At 39.3% G+C, this 20,016-nt stretch overlaps 1 protein-coding gene across 1 annotated transcript; it reads right to left on the reverse strand.

Annotated features, from left to right (window-relative positions):
* Positions 1–6,777: 6,777 nt before the first annotated feature.
* LOC117297343 (DDB1- and CUL4-associated factor 15-like) lies at positions 6,778–19,265 on the reverse strand. The gene is made up of 13 exons (XM_033780322.1): positions 19,170–19,265; positions 18,067–18,194; positions 17,152–17,296; positions 16,365–16,468; positions 15,739–15,875; positions 13,559–14,860; positions 12,957–13,045; positions 10,775–10,903; positions 10,294–10,403; positions 9,785–9,840; positions 8,236–8,293; positions 7,741–7,853; positions 6,778–7,008 (listed from the first exon to the last, which is right to left on the reverse strand). The coding sequence occupies exons 1-13, from the start codon at positions 19,263–19,265 to the stop codon at positions 6,950–6,952; spliced, it is 2,526 nt and encodes an 841-aa protein (XP_033636213.1). The 3' UTR covers positions 6,778–6,949.
* Between the last annotated feature and the right edge of the window lie 751 nt (positions 19,266–20,016).

Below are 20,016 nucleotides of genomic sequence, written 5' to 3' on the forward strand. Positions count from 1 at the left end.
ATGGGAATAAAAGAGTAGTGACTCGCTCCTTCACGGCCGATTAAAACCTCGTTGCCGTGTGATAAAGGCCGGCCCTCGCCTTTTGGCTCGGGTCTTTATCACATGGCAACAGCCCTGCCGGTGTCGCATGCAATTATGTCCTCTATGCAATACTGCAATCATGTCTGCCAATCATGTCTGCCGGACGATTTGCATATGCAATCGTGTTCGTCCGTACACTGCTGCATAATGCAATTGTGTCCGCCCGGACACATTTGCATATGCAGTTGTGTCCGCCCCGTGCAAAACTGTCCTTGCATTAAATTAAACGCTCTTGGACGACGGAACACGTCCGGCATTTTTTTGTAAGCTAAGTCCATGTCATGAATGACAAGGGAAATGTTCGGCCGTTGGGTATTCGCTGCAATCATAAAATACGTGAATATTCATACTGCATAATACATAGGTTCAGTACATGCACTGGCGGTTTTTGCATAGCCCCGGACACGATTGCATATATACAAAAGTGTCCGGAGGAGACAGTATTGCATGGCAGGCACAATTGCATCTGACACTGGTTCTAAACGGCCGTGAAAGAACTCATCGCTACCCATTGTTCCGTAATTTACAGGAGTTCCCGTGACGCTAAATCAAACTTGGTCTAAACGGTCCTGGGGCATGGTCAACCTTCAGCGGGACCACTCATGCGGGGGCTAGCGATGCGGACGGGGTTCTTATTTTCAAGACTCAAGCAGCCATATACTACAAAGTATATGGCGCCTTGCTGCTGTTTATTTATTTAGGGGAACTTTCATTGTATTAAATCCTGAATGTAAACTTATTTACTTATGTATGAAATTCATTTTGTACGGGTTGCTCTAAGCTGTGGAGAATGTAAAGGTGTAAAACTGGAAGATTGTTAAAGCTAATATATTGTGGGGTACTTCTATTAAATTGTAGTTTCTTTATTATTTCTAATCTGGTGTCACTGTTTTCCATTCGTGTCTGGCCATGGAGTTTATGTCTGACATTGATTTGTGAAGAGTGGCACGGGTCCACTCTGCAACAGCGTGACAGGCTGAGAATTTACAACAATGTGTTTGCTTGACCGGGGCGCGAATTTTTTCCCCACAAACAACATTGTAATATTTTAATTTCCCTTTCCGTCAAAATTGGCTCTTTCCGTCACAATTACGTCATAATGAAATTGTCCTGCTCTTTTACCAAATTATTGCAATGTCGTTTGGGAAAAAATAAATTGCAACCGGGACTGGGTACGATCGGGGGGGGGGTTGCTTTCCCAATTTAAACTCTGGATTACCCCTCGTAGACATTTTCGGCAAAATTTGAAAATTTCACAAGGCTAGAACTTATCAAATCTTGTTGGAAAAGTGTACTTTTCAGTACTTGTGAACTTATCAAATTTTGCCGAAAATGTACAAGGCTATTAATTAAGCCTTGTGAAATTTTAAAATTTTGCTGGAAAAGTGTACAAGGCTATAGCCTTGTGAACTTATCAAATTTTGCCGAAAATGTGTACAAGGCTATATATAGCCTTGTGAACTTATCAAATTTTGCTGGAAAAGTGCTTGCCTTGTGAACTTATCAAATTTTGCCGAAAATGTGTACAAGGCTATATATAGCCTTGTGAACTTATCAAATTTTGCTGGAAAAGTGCTTGCCTTGTGATCTTATCAAATTTTGCTGGAAAAGTGTACAAGGCTATAGCCTTGTGAACTTTTCAAATTTTGCTGAACGTGTACAAGGCTATAGCTTTGTGAACTTATCAAATTTTGCTGGAAAAGTGTACAAGGCCTTGTGAACTTTTCAAATTTTGCCGAAAAAGTTTACAAAGCTATAGCCTTGTGAAATTTTCCAACTTCGCCGAAAATGTACAAGGCTATAGCCTTGTGAACTTTTCAAATCTTGCGGAAAAAATGTACAAGTGTACAAATTTTGCCAAAAGTGTTCAAATTTTGCTGGAAAAGTGACAAGGCTTAAGCCTTGTGAACTTTTCAAATTTTGCTGATTGTGTACAAGGCTATAGCTTTGTGAACTTATCAAATTTTGCTGGAAAAGTGTACAAGGCCTTGTGAACTTTTCAAATTTTGCCGAAAAAGTTTACAAAGCTATAGCCTTGTGAAATTTTCCAACTTCGCCGAAAATGTACAAGGCTATAGCCTTGTGAACTTTTCAAATCTTGCGGAAAAAATGTACAAGTGTACAAATTTTGCCAAAAGTGTTCAAATTTTCCTGGAAAAGTGACAAGGCTTATAAATAAGCCTTGTGAACTTTTCAAATTTTGCCGAAAAAGTGTACAAGGCTATAGCCTTGTGAACTTATCAAATTTTGCTGGAAAATGTGTACAAGGCTATAGTCTTGTGAACTTTTCAAATTTTGCCGAAAATGTACAATCTTGCTGGAAAAGTGTACAAGGCTATGAACTTTTCAAATAAAGCCTTGTGAACTTTTCAAATTTTGCCGAAAATGTACAAGGCTATATATAGCCTTGTGAACTTATCAAATTTTGCCGAAAATGTACAAGGCTATAGGCTTGTGATCTTATCAAATCTTGCTGGAAAAGTGTACAAGGCTTTATAGTCTTGTGAACTTTTCAAATTTTGCCGAAAATGTACAATATTTCTGGAAAAGTGACAAGGCTATAGCCTTGTGAGCTTATCAAATTTTGCCGAAAGTGTACAAGGTTATAGCCTTGTGAACTTATCAAATTTTGCTGGAAAATGTGTACAAGGCTATAGTCTTGTGAACTTATCAAATTTTGCTGGAAAATGTGTACAAGGCTATAGTCTTGTGAACTTTTCAAATTTTGCCGAAAGTGTACAAGGTTATAGCCTTGTGAACTTATCAAATTTTGCTGGAAAATGTGTACAAGGCTATAGTCTTGTGAACTTATCAAATTTTGCTGGAAAATGTGTACAAGGCTATAGCCTTGTGAACTTATCAAATTTTGCCGAAAGTGTACAATATTTCTGGAAAAGTGACAAGGCTATAGCCTTGTGAGCTTATCGAATTTTGCCGAAAGTGTACAAGGTTATAGCCTTGTGAACTTATCAAATTTTGCTGGAAAATGTGAACTTATCAAATTTTGCTGGAAAATGTGTACAAGGCTATAGTCTTGTGAACTTTTCAAATTTTGCCGAAAATGTACAATCTTGCTGGAAAAGTGTACAAGGCTATGAACTTTTCAAATTTTGCCGAACGTGTACAAGGCTATAGCTTTGTGGTCTTATCAAATCTTGCTGGAAAAGTGTACAAGGCCTTGTGAACTTTTCAAATTTTGCCGAAAAAGTTTACAAGGCTATAACCTTGTGAAATTTTCCAACTTTGCCGAAAATGTACAAGGCTATAGCCCTGTGAACTTTTCAAGTTTTGCCGAAAAAGTGTACAAGGCTATAGCCTTGTGAAATTTTCAAATTTTGCTGGAAAAGTGTACAAGGCTATGTGAACGTTTCAAATCTTGCCGAAAGTGTTCAAATTTTGCTGGAAAAGTGACAAGGCTTATAAATAAGCCTTGTGAACTCATCAAATTTTGCCGAAAAAGTGTACAAGGCTATAGCCTTGTGAACTTATCAAATTTTGCTGGAAAATGTGTACAAGGCTATAGTCTTGTGAACTTTTCAAATTTTGCTGGAAAATGTGTACAAGGCTATAGTCTTGTGAACTTTTCAAATTTTGCCGAAAATGTACAATCTTGCTGGAAAAGTGTACAAGGCTATGAACTTTTCAAATAAAGCCTTGTGAACTTTTCAAATTTTGCCGAAAATGTACAAGGCTATATATAGCCTTGTGAACTTATCAAATTTTGCCGAAAATGTACAAGGCTATAGGCTTGTGGTCTTATCAAATCTTGCTGGAAAAGTGTACAAGGCTATAGCCTTGTGAACTTTTCAAATTTTGCTGGAAAAGTGTACAAGGCTATAGCCTTGTGAACTTTTCAAATTTTGCCGAAAATGTACAATCTTGCTGGAAAAGTGTACAAGGCTATGAACTTTTCAAATAAAGCCTTGTGAACTTTTCAAATTTTGCCGAAAATGTACAAGGCTATATATAGCCTTGTGAACTTATCAAATTTTGCCGAAAATGTACAAGGCTATAGGCTTGTGGTCTTATCAAATCTTGCTGGAAAAGTGTACAAGGCTATAGCCTTGTGAACTTTTCAAATTTTGCCGAAAATGTACAAGGCTATTACAAGGCTATATATAGCCTTGTGAACTTATCAAATTTTGCCGAAAATGTACAAGGCTATAGGCTTGTGATCTTATCAAATCTTGCTGGAAATGTACAATTTTGCTGGAAAAGTGTAAAAGGCTATATATAGCCTTGTGAACTTTCCAAATTTTGCTGGAAAAGCCTTGTGAAAAAGTGTGGGTTGCAACATTTGGCCCAAAATTTGATAAAAATACTGGACTTACCCCTTGCCTTTTTTGCAATATTTGGCCAAAATTTGTTAAAAACGCTGGACTGTTATTTGGCACAAATTTGTTAAAATGTCCATGTGATTTTTCAATATTTTGCCAACATTTAAAAATAAAACTGGGTTTACCCTAACAAAAATAAGGGAACAAAATGGTAGCGACGCGTTCTTAAACGGCCGTTTAAAACGGGAAGGGTCGTTTCCGTTTGATAAAGGCCTGGGCCGAAGGCTGACACATGAAAATACTGAAAATCCCGAAACCTGAAAATATAAACATTTTGCATATGTTACTTTAATACTTTCAGCATAATATACAATTCCACTATTAACAAATGGTTGAGAATTTATTTATCAATGTCAATAATTATGATAATTATTCCCAAAACAATCTTGTTATTATTTCATGTCCCACACACGAGTGTAACATGTATAAAACTTGTCATAATGCAGACACCAACAAAACAGTCACAAATAATGTCTGCAAATTTCTAAATTAACAAACCTTCACATTGCATAAGATATCAGTAAATTCTAACACCCAAATTATGTGCTGTTACCATAAGACGCATTGGATGTCAAAATGATGCAGTGTGCATCTAAGATGGCCCAACGAGATTTATTATAACTTCGCATGGTGTCAATAATAATAAATAACTATAAATAAATAGTGAACTTGTGGTTACAAACATGTAATAAATCTCCTTTTGAGGGAGTGTTTGCTCTGCAAAGAGTTGGTTTGGTCTTGACGTTTTGAAAAGTATACTCTGACCTTATTTTTCTCCTCAAGACGAACAGATTATACTCGCAAGAAGACAAACAGATATACTCGTAAGTACACTCACATGTACCAGCAAGTTTTCTATTAATATTTATAGTTAATATCTTCACACCATGCAAAGCTTCAAACATCAATCACATGCATCTGTGTCTAAATAAAGAAGAAGAATAACACCCAATTTCCTTAATAACTCTCACAACATTGACACAAATGTTTATAAATTTCCAGTGGCAACACTTTGCCAAATGCAGAAAATAAATAAATCAAGTTACAGAATGCTCTACAAATAAAGTACTGTACAAACTGAGGTACTGTAGTGTATAGTCCAAAGATTCTGGTTATATTGCATAGACTTTAGATAAACATGGCACACTATGTGTTCCTTTGCCAAATTTCACACAACTGTTAATGTAAGCAAATTCCTCTGCTAGGCTCACATTACCAGGGAAACAGCCAAAGACTATAGGGATTTTTGGCTGCTAACCTGTATATCTGCTTTTAAAGGTTAACTTTTGACGCTGTGGCAGTTTTGTTCAAGGTTCAAGGGTCAAAGTTCCTATTGACCATGGCCTCTGTTTCATCCTCCAGCAAATACAGTTTATCAAACAACAACATTTCCTAAGCACAAACAAACTTTGCTTCATAGCATAGACCAGGTTACCAGGCAGTTGGATCTAGCCCTTGGCAGCATTACCCTTGCACGAACATTGCAAAACAATTGCCAAATATTCCAAAGGTTGGCAAAAAGTGCAGATGTTACTTTGGGAATATAGGTCTAATGACCCCTTGAACCATCATCACATATTAGTAATATCGGACACACTCGCCACTTTAGAAGTCAAATTAACTGAGATTATTGTGTTAAAGACACTGTACACTATTGGTAATTTTCAAAGACTAGTCTTTACAGTTGGTGTATCTCTACATATGCATAAAATAACAAACCAGTGAAAAATTTAGCTCAATCAGTTGTCGAAGTTGCGAGATATTAATGAAAGAAAAACACTCTTGTCGCACCATGGTCACACGAAGTTGTGTGCTTTCAGATGCTTGATTTCGAGAGACCTCAAATTCTAAATCTGAGGTCTCGAAATCAAATTTGTGGAAAATTACTTCTCTCTCAAAAGCTATTTCACTTCAGAGGGAGCTGTTTCTCACAATGTTTTATACTATCAACCTCTCCCCATTACTCGTAATCAAGAAAGGTTTTATGATAATAATTATTTTAAGTAATTACCAATAGTGTCCACTGCCTTTAAGCTTGTAAACACTGCGTCTCCTTAATTGTGGTGACCTTGTAAAACCAACAAGCACATTACATTGTACAGACCTTTGTTTGTTGACAAACAAACCTTGCTGGTTGTCATGGACAGCCAAATTTTAGTAAAACACTAACTCATGTTAACAAAATTCAACATTTTCTGCAAACTTTCAATAATAAATAAAATACCTCAATAAATAATTGGCTGTTTGGTGTAAATTTGTGTAACATTTTTGTGTAACATTTTTACAAAGAGTTACTGTGTTTTTTGTTTGGCATTGATGGCTTGCATAGTTTTCCAACCTTGGTTGAAAAAACTTGGGCTGTGACTTAGTGATAGAAAGGTCTATAACACACAGGGAAATTGACTCTCAAAATGGTGCAACCAAGATTATTATACCAAGTGAATTGGGTAAATACCTCTTCTTGATGATACAAGATCACGGATGATTAACGGCAGAGTGGTGGGGAAGTCAGTTATACTTGGCATCGATTATCACGTCAGCACAATAGCTACATAGTGCACTGGATCCAATAACTTCCTTAGGGATTTATCTGTCAAAGAAAATGAACAAAATAAAATGTTAGACAGGGATGAGAGTATAAAGCAAGACAGTTCTCTAAGAACAAACTCTAGCTGGCAAGTAGAAACACACATAGTGTTACCGCAAACCAAATATATAGGGATGAGAATCAATGCTAATAAAAAGGTCTGAACTAGGATCAACATTTTAGAATGTATGCTGACAACATAGCATTTCCAGCTTTTGGTAACCAATACGCTCTTGGGACCAGCATCCTCAGGACCAGATGACACAAAGAGCATTGTTCCTTCATATCTAAAGATAATTACAGCTGCCTTGACACATACCAAGCATTACACATTCTGAATGCAGATAAAAGTGTGAAATTTATCATTCCTGGTTAGGGTCACGTCACTTCAAGCGATTCACAGCAGCCCAGTCCAGGGAAAAAAAACCATTATATTTTAAGAATGAACTTCAAATAATAGTAAACTTGCTGGTATACAAATGTATTAAATCTCCTTTGAGTAAGAGCCAACACTCCCTCAAAAAAAAAAAAAAAAAAAAAAAAAAAAAAAGGAGATAATTTACTATTATTTATAGTGTATTCCTTTTATTCAGACAATGCAAAGCTTCAAACATATATAATATTTTGCAAATGGAAGGCACACTGCATCATGATGAATGGCAGACCCCCACCCAAAGCCACAGCCAGAGGGAGCCTAAGCCTAGACTTGAACTAGATGCATAGGATACTACTTACTCTTAAACACTGCTTCATTAGTGAGTACATGAACACCTCTTGTATGGCCTTGTGGAACCGCCCAGTCACGCTGAAGTTTCTGACATAACACACGACCGGGATTCCAAGTTTTGCTGAAGACAAAAAAGGAACAAACTGTCACTATTGTGAGCCAAGAGTTGACTTTCTTTTCTGGTAGCAAGTAAAACATTACCAGGGAGGAATTATGATTAAAACAGAAATTGCTCTCAAGTCATCTACTTTAAGGCCACTTCAAGGTGTGGGCTACAACCAACTATTTTGTACAGGGGCTGCAGTAAGGAGCATGTGGTTGCCAGCTACTCCTTTACCCCATCTACAGTTCATATGGATGTAGGCTTGGGTATCATCCATCAGAAGCCTGGCTGGTAGACAGAAAGCACTACCTACCCAACTTATGAAGCAATCATGGTTAAGTGTCTTGCTTAAGGACACAAGTGTCACGAACGGGACTCAAACCCACACTCTGTTTCTTACCAAAGTTCAGCCTGGTTGAATTCTTTGAGTTCACCAACCTCGATAGTCTGGTATTGACCTGGAACGAACCAAGGAATTGTCCAAAGGTAAAGAATGAAAAGACAAATTTATAAATTGTCATCATGTTGGTGCAGTTCCATGTCATGGTTCATTGCTAATTGAGTCCAGGGCACGATCTCACAAAGCACTAAGATTTATCTTAAGATGAGCTGTCAGTTTCACTATAGTGATGTGTATTGTACATTCACACTTTTGCTTAGCAATTAAGAATGATTCGCAGTTAAGATCACTCTTCACTCTTTGTGAAACCAGCTCCGGGCCCGATACTTGCATGTTCACAAAATAAACTGTGGTACTGAAAACTTAACTTTTGACAATTTGTTTTTAGAAAACTTTGTTAATTGAAGTACTGAAAAGTAGCATTTTCAATAAGGGAATCAATGTGCGGTGCAGAGGTTTTCAACTAGTGGTTTAATCCCAACGAGGCCTGGTTCTTGATAATTTTACCGAGACTGAAGTCGAGGTAAATTATCAAGAACCAGGCCTCGGAGGGTTTAAACCACTAGTTGAAAACTGATTCAACACACTTTGATTCCCATTCATAAATACCTTTTCGGTCAAAAACATCAACACTTTTTGGTCGAAAAGTAAAATAAAAGCAAAAATTATAGTTGTTCAATGATTTCTTTCTTCCCCTCCAGCTATGAAATGGTAAAGCCCTCCGCTGCCCTCGGGTAAACAACTCTCTAAGGGAACAAGGGAGTGCTGTGGGTGTCGCGCGTATCGCGTGATGTGGCACAACTGTTTCAGCCGTTGCTCCTGACCAATAGGAATGAAGAAACTGTCTTATGGTCAGGAGCGTGTCACGCCCATGTTTTTAACACTTTTTACTGGTCATAAGCAAAGGTTTATACACACCCACGTGACGCGCTCTCCACCAATAGGAATAGCGAAACTGTCTGCGGTATTTATGAATGTAATTTCTGAATCAAACCATTAAACAGCAGAATGGACACAATTGATACTTTTGTGTTTAAGAGAAGAATGCTCGCCATCATGAAATATGGAGGTACAAAGGCAAAAATTTCAGTAAATTCTGTGCTTACCTTGGAAATACAGTTTTCGAAAGCATAGATTTTTGCAGTAAGCAGAGCCCTGAAATTGGGCCCTGATCCTAAAAGCATCTTTCTTAAAGACACTAGACACATTTGTTTTTGTCAAATACCAGTATTCTTACTTGATGTATCCCAAGATATGGATAAATAACAAATCTGTGAAAATTTGGACTTATAGTCAACGAAGTTGCAAGAGAACAATAAAGGAAAAGACAAATTTGTGCACTTTCAGATGCCTGAAAAAGGCTTCAGGCCTGAAGCCTTTCATCAGATTTAAACATTTGACCCCTTTCTCACAATATTTTATACTATCAACAGCTCTCCGTTTCCAAGTAAGTTTTTATGCTAACCATTACTTTGAGTTATTACCAATAGTGTCCAGTGCCTTTAAGATAAAACTTTAACAGGTAACAAAGTTTGTTATAAATATTTACCTGTTTTCAGATTCCAGGAGAATTTGAAACCCGTCTCGTAAAGTTTTGGCATCTCGCTGAAATATAACAAACTACAATTTAAGAACTTTAAGACTATAAAAGAGATCTTCTACTTTGTAAATCTTGGAAAATACTCGAGCTGATCTCTCAACCCTAAAGCCTGATTCATACTTCCTGCAAATGCGACACAAGTTCGCAACAAATAATTTGAAAAATGCAAATCAAAAACAGAAAGCCATAGTTTGTAGAAGTGTTACAAAAATTTATTGAGTTGTTTGAAAACAAATCAATAAATCATAAGAGATATTTCAGATCACAAATCTTTACAGAAAATATTGAATTTGGTAAAAAAAAATTGTTAATATGATTTATTGTTTTATTAACATTCAGCCGGCCATGCCAACCAGCACACTTTATTTATCAACAATAGAGAGGTCTATATGTCCAAAATTAAAACAACATTTTCATTCCCTATGAGTTTTGATGGCTGAAGACTATGAGTCACTTACTGTGTAGGGTCGTCATCAAACTCAAAGACATCCCGAGGCATCTTAGGTTCAGGCCACGCCCTGATAAGAGCTATCACCATGACAACAACGCTACAGGAATCACAACAAACCTAACAACAAGAAAAAATGATACATTCAATCTGCGAAGAAAGACGCACGCAAATATTCAGTGATAACATTTTTGAAAAATACATCACCGTAATTTCTAAACACAAGAAAATGTTTTTTACATTTTACTCTTTGATGTCGACAACATTTCTTACCAGGGATGCCTAAGGGGTTGAACAAATTCAATTTTGACCTTTACAGTGTCCCATGCAGCTATGAGACAATTCGACTGCCTACATTAGTCGACCCTTAATTGACCACTGACCAGCAACACCAACCCAAAAGATTAATATTCCTGCTATTTTTTTCATAGAGCTCGGGAACGTATACTCATCGGGATTAGGGTAAAACCAAAATTAATAAACTGCCTTACGTCCAGAATCTGCATGTCATAGTCTGTGAAGGAGATGTAGCGCTTGGCCCAGGGGGCGTAAGTCTGAATTGTGACACAGAGGTAGTGTTCAGCATCCATTGTTAACTGCTTCACTTCAACATGGGACCCCTGCAAAGAAATACAAATTTAAAGAATATTGTTACTAACTCCTCCATATTGTATGCACAAATTTTAAAATCGGCCTTGCTAACACTTTCTCCCTTTTTATGGTTCCAAACTTTTACTTGATAAAGACAGCTTCAGTCACAGGCGTTTATCTACCCTAAATGAAAACCTGAAGTATTTTCATAAAAATGCTGAAAGTTTGGAATTTATGCAAAATAAAATTGGGTTTTAAACAAAGAAAAACTTACTGGGACGGGACTTAACAAAGTACTAACATACCGGCACTCTACCCTACATTGGTGGTGTTCCTATTAGTCCATGTCTTAGTTCAGGGTTACCAGTCAGAAACCCGAAGGTCAATGGTTAAAGTCCCGCTTCAGTAAATTCATCTTGTTCAAAACCCAAACTGTTTAAAATATTCCCAGCCAGTTTCCCTTGTGGTTTATTACATTATGTTTAACATTAAGAAGTCACTGCCGCTTCCCAGGTTGTATCGTAATTTGGGTGTGATCCCTGGCTACACTGCAGTTAACGGTTGTATGGCTTCTGACTGGCACCCCCGGACAAAGATATTGACAAAATAGGGACAACGCCAATATATGGCTAGATAGCTCAGTTGGTAGAGCGCCGGCACGTTAATCCGGAGTAAGCTTGGGCGGTTCCTTCGGTTACCCGGTTCTACCCGGTTCCAAATTGAAAACCGGACCGGCGGTTCCACTCTTCTGTGGAACCGGGTACCCGCTTTTGTCGGTTCCGATTTTAAAAGACCGAGTCCCAACTATAAAAGGCTCTGTGGAGCCGATCCTGCGACGAACCGGCTCTAGAAATTGAGGCTTGATGTTGAAAGCGGTGACCGCAGATACAGTGTGCAAAGGCTTCAAGCCGACATGAGTATCAACTATCACGTGTGGCTGCATACACAGTGCACAGCCCCCTCCAATGCATAGGCATCTATACATGTATATCTCATGCATATACATGTACATGTACAGAGTCCAAAGTCCAAATAGACAGCACGTTGTGATTGGCTGCCGATATATCCATATTCATAAAAGCTTGCCCCATCCATGCACAAAACACGCAGTACTGTATGCATGTACAGGCATGTACAGGCATGTACACTTGTATGTACAGAGACGACACACTGCATGCACTACGGACGTACTGCACTACGGACGTACTGCACTACGGACCTACTGCACTACGGACTTACTGCACTACGGACTTACTGCACTACGGACATACTGCTACACAACGGACGTACTACCGGCTAAATCAAAGACTTGTTTAAATGCAGGGAGAATAGGTGCTCGGTGGCACGTTGTCTGATTGACTTGGGGTGGGTATTCTGGTATTTTCGTTTAAAATAGATCGGCTCCAATTGTGTGTGTGTGAGCTCGGGACCGATGTCTGATTAACTTGGTTATTTTCAGTTAAAATAGATCGGCTCAATTGTGTGTGTGTGAGCTCGGGACGGGCGGCTTATGTTTTATATTGAATTGGAACCGGGTATGTCTCAGAACCGAGCTTTTTTTCGGAACCGGAACCGAGCCCCAAATTTCTGGAACCGCCCAAGCTTAATCCGGAGGTCGTCGGTTCGAATCCCACTCTAGTCAATTCTTTGTTCAACCCCAAAAATCATTTCAAAATTTACCCAGTCAGTTTCCCTTGTGGTTTATATTGATATCTGAAAAAAAAGTCACATCCCCTTAAGGTGATCCCCTGGCTGCCGCTTCCCAGGTTGTATCATAAAGTTATGTGTGATCCCTGGGCACATGGCAGTAAAAGGTTGAATGGCTTCCGACTAGCACCCCATTCAAAGATATTGAATAATAGGGAGACCGCCAACATAGGGCTGGTAGAGTGCCGGTATGTACATCTGGAGATCGTTAGTTTAAGTCTAGCTCCTTTGTTCAAAACCCAAATTGTTTCAAATCTACTCAGTATTCTTTGGCTTGTGGTTTATTCCTTGATACAAATTCCAATTATTACATAATCATGAACATGTAATACACAAACTTCCATAAGTGGCAAAAAATAAATAAATAACTGGTACCTCAATGATTGGAGACCTGCTGGTGATGACCATAGGAGACTTCTGGGTACCACACACAACTAATGGAACCATACTGTGGTAGTCAAAGGCTGAAGATGGAAAATAAATCACCACAAATTAAGTTCACTAAAACTTTGAAGGAACTCATATTCCAATATCTGTTCACCAAATTGATAAATTTGTACAACCTTACAGAATTAAAGAATGTTAATTTTGGTTTTACCCTTACACCTGTACACCAATGTGTGTTAGCACTGTATACTCAGTACTTTCCCCTTACACCGATGTGTGTTAGCACTGTATACTCAGTACTTTCCCAAGCTCTGTGAAAAAACCACAGGCAAATTACTCTGGTGGGTATCGAACCCAAGACCCAAGACCGTTGCAAAGGTTTTTTATTGGAATCCCACCCAAGTAATATGCTTGTGATTTTTTACTGTTTGCTTAGTACTTTCCCCAAGCTCTGTGAAAAAACACAGGCATATTATATTACTTGGTGGAAATTGAACCCAAGACCCAAGACCTTTGAAAAGCAATGAGTGAATATCAGTGCCATGAGCCCTCATCTATGGAGGATACAGGCGTATTATATTTGTACTTACTGTCTGGTTCCAGTGGCTGCAGGTAATCATGGTATGACGTCCTCTCTATATATCTTCGCACTGAATACGTAAACCCTTGTAGCCTACATGTACACTCCTGCATTGTCCGCTGGCTCCCGTGTCTACTGCCCTCTCTTGGTCGATAATGATAAGGGCAATGCTGTTCGATTTCGCTCCCCAGATCTCCGTCGTCCCCGCACATGCTTCCCCTGTCTGATATGGTGTACCCCCCACACCGAAGTGGACTGTTCCAACTCATGTAAGGTCCAACCAGGCAATTGTTTGTGGTTGCATTCTTATCGCCACTAGTGCTGTTTGTCTTCTGTGCATAATTTCCTCCAGTGTGGCAGTGCTCATGTCCAACAGACCCAGGTGAGCTTTCATTCTGATTGCATTGGTTGGGATTCCTAAATTGACTTTTACCTCTGAGACGTCTGCAGTGAGACCAGTCGTCAGCAGTCTCCAAAGTACTATTACCAGGAGTGCCATCTGAAGGTGAGTTTCTACCTGGTGGTATAGTGGCACCTGCTATTTTATCCCCACTGCTAGACGGGGATTGAGGAGTAACTTGTATCTCAGGCAAAGCTGCTGAGAAGGTCGGATCTGTAGAGGATAAACCAACATGCTCTGGTGTACACCATGGAGGACTTGCAACACTAGTTTGTGCGGAGGTAGTCTGGAGTAAGCAATCACCGTCTGTCTTTCTGACTAAGTGACTCTTTATATTGCACAAGAAGGAGGGTGAGCTCGGGACTTGTATTTGAGCACGATCCTCCTCGTTTTCAACCTCATCGTCCGTCTGATCCGAGTCTGGCAGAAACATCGCTGGGGAACTTTCCGGATAATCCCATTCATCACAGAGTTGGTAGCTGTCCAAATCCATAGCAGCGAGTGCTCTACTGTGTCGATCGATCTGATGAGGGTAGGCTGCACTGTCTTCAGGTCCCCCTGGTGTTACGTCAGTGTTCCCTCCATGATGCTGAATACTAACATTATATAAGCTTGACCGCTGGGTACTAGACCCCCGAGATGGAGTCAGAAGAGGGGAGTAAAGACTTCCTGATGGCCGGTCGGTGTCCCCGACATTGACAGCCAGAGCTATGATGGAGTCTCCAGTGTTTAACACCAGCAGGCCATCTCTAGCCAAGCTGTGCTTAGGTGAGAAGGATGGGAACGGGGGTGAGAGTTCATATTTGGTGTGGACAGCGAAGCTGTGTTGGAGGCAGCAGGGCGGAGCTGCAGCCCCTGTTGCTCCTGATAATTCATCCGCAAGTTCTGGAGGTGCCCAAGATGCAATAGGTTCTGAAATAAAGAATAAATAGATAGTCAATTCAACATTGCTACAATCGATGTCAATTATTGACACAGACTTGGCATGGGTCATTAAGCCAAGGAGTAAGGTTCAGGCTGGGGGCTTAGGGGACATGGCCTCTGTTGCCCTGCTCTTGGCCTTGGTGTCCATTTAAAAGTTTCCCATAGCCTTGATGATTTTTCAATGGAAGTGCGCTTGGCAAAATAAAAATGGCCTTGCCCTCTTATGATAAAGTTCCTGGTCTGGGGGTGGAAAACATTTAAAATCCACAGTACACTTACTCGGCATTTGGGAGAACCAAAACCCCATCTTAAATTTCATTCGCAGCACTTAAGCACTAAGTGCTTATATGTCAACACTGATGAAAGTGGCTCTTTTGGGGGAAACATGCTTGTCCACATTTCAGGCAACATTCCGTTTTTTCGGAATTTGAGCAGGCCACAAGGTGTATTCCCATTAGGGGATTATTTTTCCTGCATGGACATATTCGCTCTAAATTTTTTGGTAATATCTCAAAAAAGCAGCCACCTTTAGAAATGAAGTTTTCACATGTTAGTTATATTGTATACATCTACGGTTAAAACACTCCATTGGTTCAAAACCCAAAGGTATACTTCGCCCTTACATTCCCATTATACAGTTGCAAGAAAACCACACATGCAAACCGATGAAAATGCTTGAAGGCTTGTGAAAATGGCTCAATAGATGGATTCCACTTAGCTTGATATTTGATGAAATGTGCATGCGTACAAGGCTATCATTGGCTGAGAGAATATGACGGTCTGATGACGCTTATAGTGCAATCCATCTATACCCATACTGGACAACCACAGTAAACATTACAAGTTAAACTCTAATGAAAACTTACCTGCATAATTCATATTTTCACAGTCAGTACTGTATTTGAGATGAAGGCACTTTGGGCATGGTGTTAATGAAGGCACAGCAGTGATGGTTACATAGCACATTAACTTCTCTTCAGCTCGTGGCTTGGAAGACATACAACTAAGCAAGGAATGAGACACAAGAAAGTCAACAATAATTATAATGGACTGCGTTTGAATTATAAGATCTACTTTCTTTACAAAGGACCAAGGAATGGTTTACAAGGTGCTGTGGGGCAATATGCAGCCAGTCAAACCAGGAACACTGAGGCGAACCCCTTCTCTTTTCGATAAGTGCCTTGGGTTCTTTTACATGAGTTACACAAATCACAGGACCAGCCGCATTACATCCCATTCAAAGGACTAAGGTTAGAGTGGTGCTTAAGGCATTAGGTGGTCATGACTGATCAGAAACACCAGAGCTCGAGTCCTGTGTCCTGTGCTCTTAAACACTCCGCCACGACTAGCCATTGTCAATAACAGAATGAGTGACACATACAGTGACAGATGGGTGGACAGACGCACAGTGACAGATCGGTGGACAGACACAGTGACTGTCTGGGTGGACACACACAGTGACAGATGGGTGGACATACATAGTGATACTAACCATCCATACACTAGGACCTTGGAGCTATCTGTAGGCCAGCTACAAAGCGCAATGTACAAGTCTTGCTGGATCTCCTCTTCACTAAACAGTCGTACTTCCGATACCTAAACAATCAAACATTATTAACAGACTTAATTTGTGAAGACAGTTGATAACTAGATTAGCTTGTGCCACTCTGAGAATATTCTGGTCAAATTGAATGGCTATGTTTAAAATATTTCTGTCACCATTCTCTATTTACAAGGTTAACACCAAATTGTTGCACTTCGTAATGTGAAGTATGCTTGCCCACATCTCTCTGGTCAACATTATAACTCATCTCCAATCACACCCACACATCTCTCTGGTCAACATTATAACTCATCTCCAATCACACCCACACATTTCTCTGGTCAACATTATAACTCATCTCCAATCACACCCACACATCTCTCTGGTCAACATTATAACTCATCTCCAATCACACCCACACATCTCTCTGGTCAACATTATAACTCATCTCCAATCACACCCACACATCTCTCTGGTCAACATTATAACTCATCTCCAATCACACCCACACATCTCTCTGGTCAACATTATAACTCATCTCCAATCACACCCACACATCTCTCTGGTCAACATTATAACTCATCTCCAATCACACCCACACATCTCTCTGGTCAACATTATAACTCATCTCCAATCACACCCACACATCTCTCTGGTCAACATTATAACTCATCTCCAATCACACCCACACATTTCTCTGGTCAACATTGTATCCCTCCCTAGGAAGTCATCTGACCTTTAACATTGGTTTGTTGTCCCTGAATCTCCACCAGTAGAGCTGATAGATGTAGGCTGGGAATGAGGTGGGGTCGTCAGCATCAACATTGAGGGTGTAGGAGAGGACAAACTGACCATCTTTGCTGAAACCCAGAAAGACATGGCTGCCAACAAAAAAATGTAACAATTAAATCTTCTTGCTCTCAATCCTGAGTAAAGAGCACGACGCTGAGGCATGTGATACATAATAAAATATAACTTACATTTTTGAAAAAAACTCAGACCAAAATGAGTAGGCAGAACAGCACTTTATTGTACTCACTACAAATATAAAATGAGCAAATGAACAATGTGGGCAAGATCTAGTATGAAAATATTTATTGACTAATTTTCATAACATTCAGTGATCCTAAACATGTTTGGCCTTATTTTGTTGCTGGGCAAAAATTATAGAATTAAATCGATCCAGGCTATCCAGAATCGGAGAGAGTCAAGCTTATAAATTTGCACTATTTATAGGGCTAGATAAAGACTTCCCTTAAACACTTATTCTATATGAAGTTCACAAACTGAAACTATGCAAGTTTTTAAGTTTATCAAGATAGTGCTGGAGGACTCAAAGCCTGTCTCATACTCAAGATTAGTCAAGTCCATTTTTTGTGAACCCTGACTCAGGCTGTCTCATAGCTCTGTGACTCAGACTCCGTCTTATTGCTCCATGACTCAGGCTAACGCCAGGTTTCAAAAAGGCAACTTCGGCTACAGCTACATCAGTTTGTCTGCCAGTGTTAAAGAACAGGCAGACGATCTAATCGTAGCTGTAACCAAAGTCGCCGTTACGGACACGGCCTAAGACTTCCCACCTGACCTTTAAAAACTGAAAGATTATTAAGGTTTTCATAAACAGCAATTATGTGAAATAAATGGAACTTACCCTTCTTCAAGCAGGGATGCGGTGTCCACAATATTCTTGAGTGGGATACCAAGCCGTCCAGGAATTTTACCGAATAGCGAGCGACAAATCGGGTAAGTGCGGGCTGTGGGACGCAAATTACCTCTCATCTGAAAAAAAATCACAATTTTGACACAACTCATGAACTACATGTACAGGGCAGGACAAAAAGTCAAATACACTGGCCACTTTTTTATCCATTGATCAAAGAGAGTACCTCACCAGCAACTAAATTAGACTTGACTTTCTGGTCAAGACATGGGGGGTGGAGGGAGGGAGTGAGATGGTGAGTGGCTCTTAGACTTAGTCTTATTGAAATGGTTGGATTTGTAATCTTTACATTCAATATTACCGTAAAAAAGCTTAAACTGTGCAATAATTATTAATCTCATGCTAAATACCCATTGAAAAAAAAATAAGCGTTCAGCACAAGTCCACTGATGGGAATTATTTCTTGCGAAATTGTGAAGACAAAAATTTATATCGCATTCGAGTTTGCAGGAAGTACGATCCAGGCTTTATGTTTAAATTGTTTTGCTCCTTTATTCAGGGCCACTGAATTGTGTGTCTGTACGGAAATATGTGTACACAGGAAATTGATGATAGAACCATGGAGTAAGGACAGTAGAACTGCATAGTTTACTTGCTTTATTAAAAATTAATATTGATATTAATTATTACCCCACGTTCTGACCATATCAAAAAAAAAAGAATTTTAAGATGAGATGGACAATTTTTAAAAAAACAAAAAAATATGATGATGCCTTTTTGAGAACTAATAAATACCAAATTAAAACTACGAAGTTGACTAAAATTACACACCGGTTTCAGGCAATTAAAGTGCCGATAACAGCCCACACTAAGTCTCTAGTTCAGTGGTAAGCTGTAAGAACATGCCTTCATTTTAAAAGTGACCAGTCAGTGGTACAATCGCACTGCGCTGCGGTGATTAATGTGGTGTGTGTTATTGTGCTGAAAAAGGAATGTAAAAAAAAAATACTGCAACTTACAATTTGCATTAAAAACAAAGACACCGAGGTAAATTTTACGCAGAAACTAATAACCCGAAGCTAAACGGCTCTTACCTGTCTCATGTGCAATCGATGGATGATATTAAAAGATGGAAAAACACCCTTCTTTGTCGGAGCTAGGCAAGGGAAACAACTTAGTCCACCCGCCATTTTTCATGATTTTGATTTCACTTGGAAAACTTTCAACTTTCGTCAACTTTAATAGCGCCCTCTGCCGTCGAGTATTGCGCTCATCACTTTGACTCAAAGTTTGAGGGGCGCCAACAAAAACAGGGGCTAGATAAGTTATTCAAATGTAAATAATTAATACACAAATGGTGTTTAAAGTCCTGCGCTTATTTAGCCCAATTTGGGACCAAATCACTTCCCTCAAATAAGGTTAAAGCTTGTTCAATAACACCAAAATAAAAGCTGCTAAAGCTGTCAAGTGGTCAAGTGGTAGACTGCAGGACTTGCAATCATAAGGTTGTTGGCTCAAATCCCCCAGCTAACCGCAGATTTCACAATGACTAGAATAAATATTGTCGTCTAGTTAATGAATCACAATTTCTTGATTTGAGTAATTCCTAATCATAGACATTAAACCAATGTTTGTGAGAGAGATTGGCTGTTGCCAGCTTGGTGTTTATTTCCTGTGTGGGAGTTTGCCGAGTTCCCTTGATGGGAAGATCATTCAAACAAACAAAGCTGCTAAATGAGATTTAAAAGCTCACAAAAAAAATTAACAGTGCATATAGCCTCACAAAATGTTATCTTTGCCCATCCCTCCGTCTTCCCCCATCAAATGCAAATGTCGGCTGGGATACTAGAGAGAACCACCAATTCTTTGTGATTAGTTCAAATGAATTGTTTCACGGTACCATGTGCACACCCTGGTGGTGTAGTTCAGTCCTGCAATTAT

The sequence above is a fragment of the Asterias rubens genome, chromosome 12, assembly GCF_902459465.1.
Source record: "Asterias rubens chromosome 12, eAstRub1.3, whole genome shotgun sequence".
Lineage (NCBI taxonomy): Eukaryota > Metazoa > Echinodermata > Asteroidea > Forcipulatida > Asteriidae > Asterias > Asterias rubens.

Coding starts and splice junctions, on each gene's coding strand:
- LOC117297343 (XM_033780322.1), bottom strand. CDS start 19,265: ATGGCGGGTGGACTAAGTTGTTTCCCTTGCCTAGCTCCGACAAAGAAG. Junction 14,861..15,738: donor TGAAAATATGAATTATGCAG/GTAAGTTTTCAT, acceptor TCTTTATTTCAG/AACCTATTGCATCTTGGGCA. Junction 7,009..7,740: donor TAATGAAGCAGTGTTTAAGA/GTAAGTAGTATC, acceptor TTTCTTTGACAG/ATAAATCCCTAAGGAAGTTA.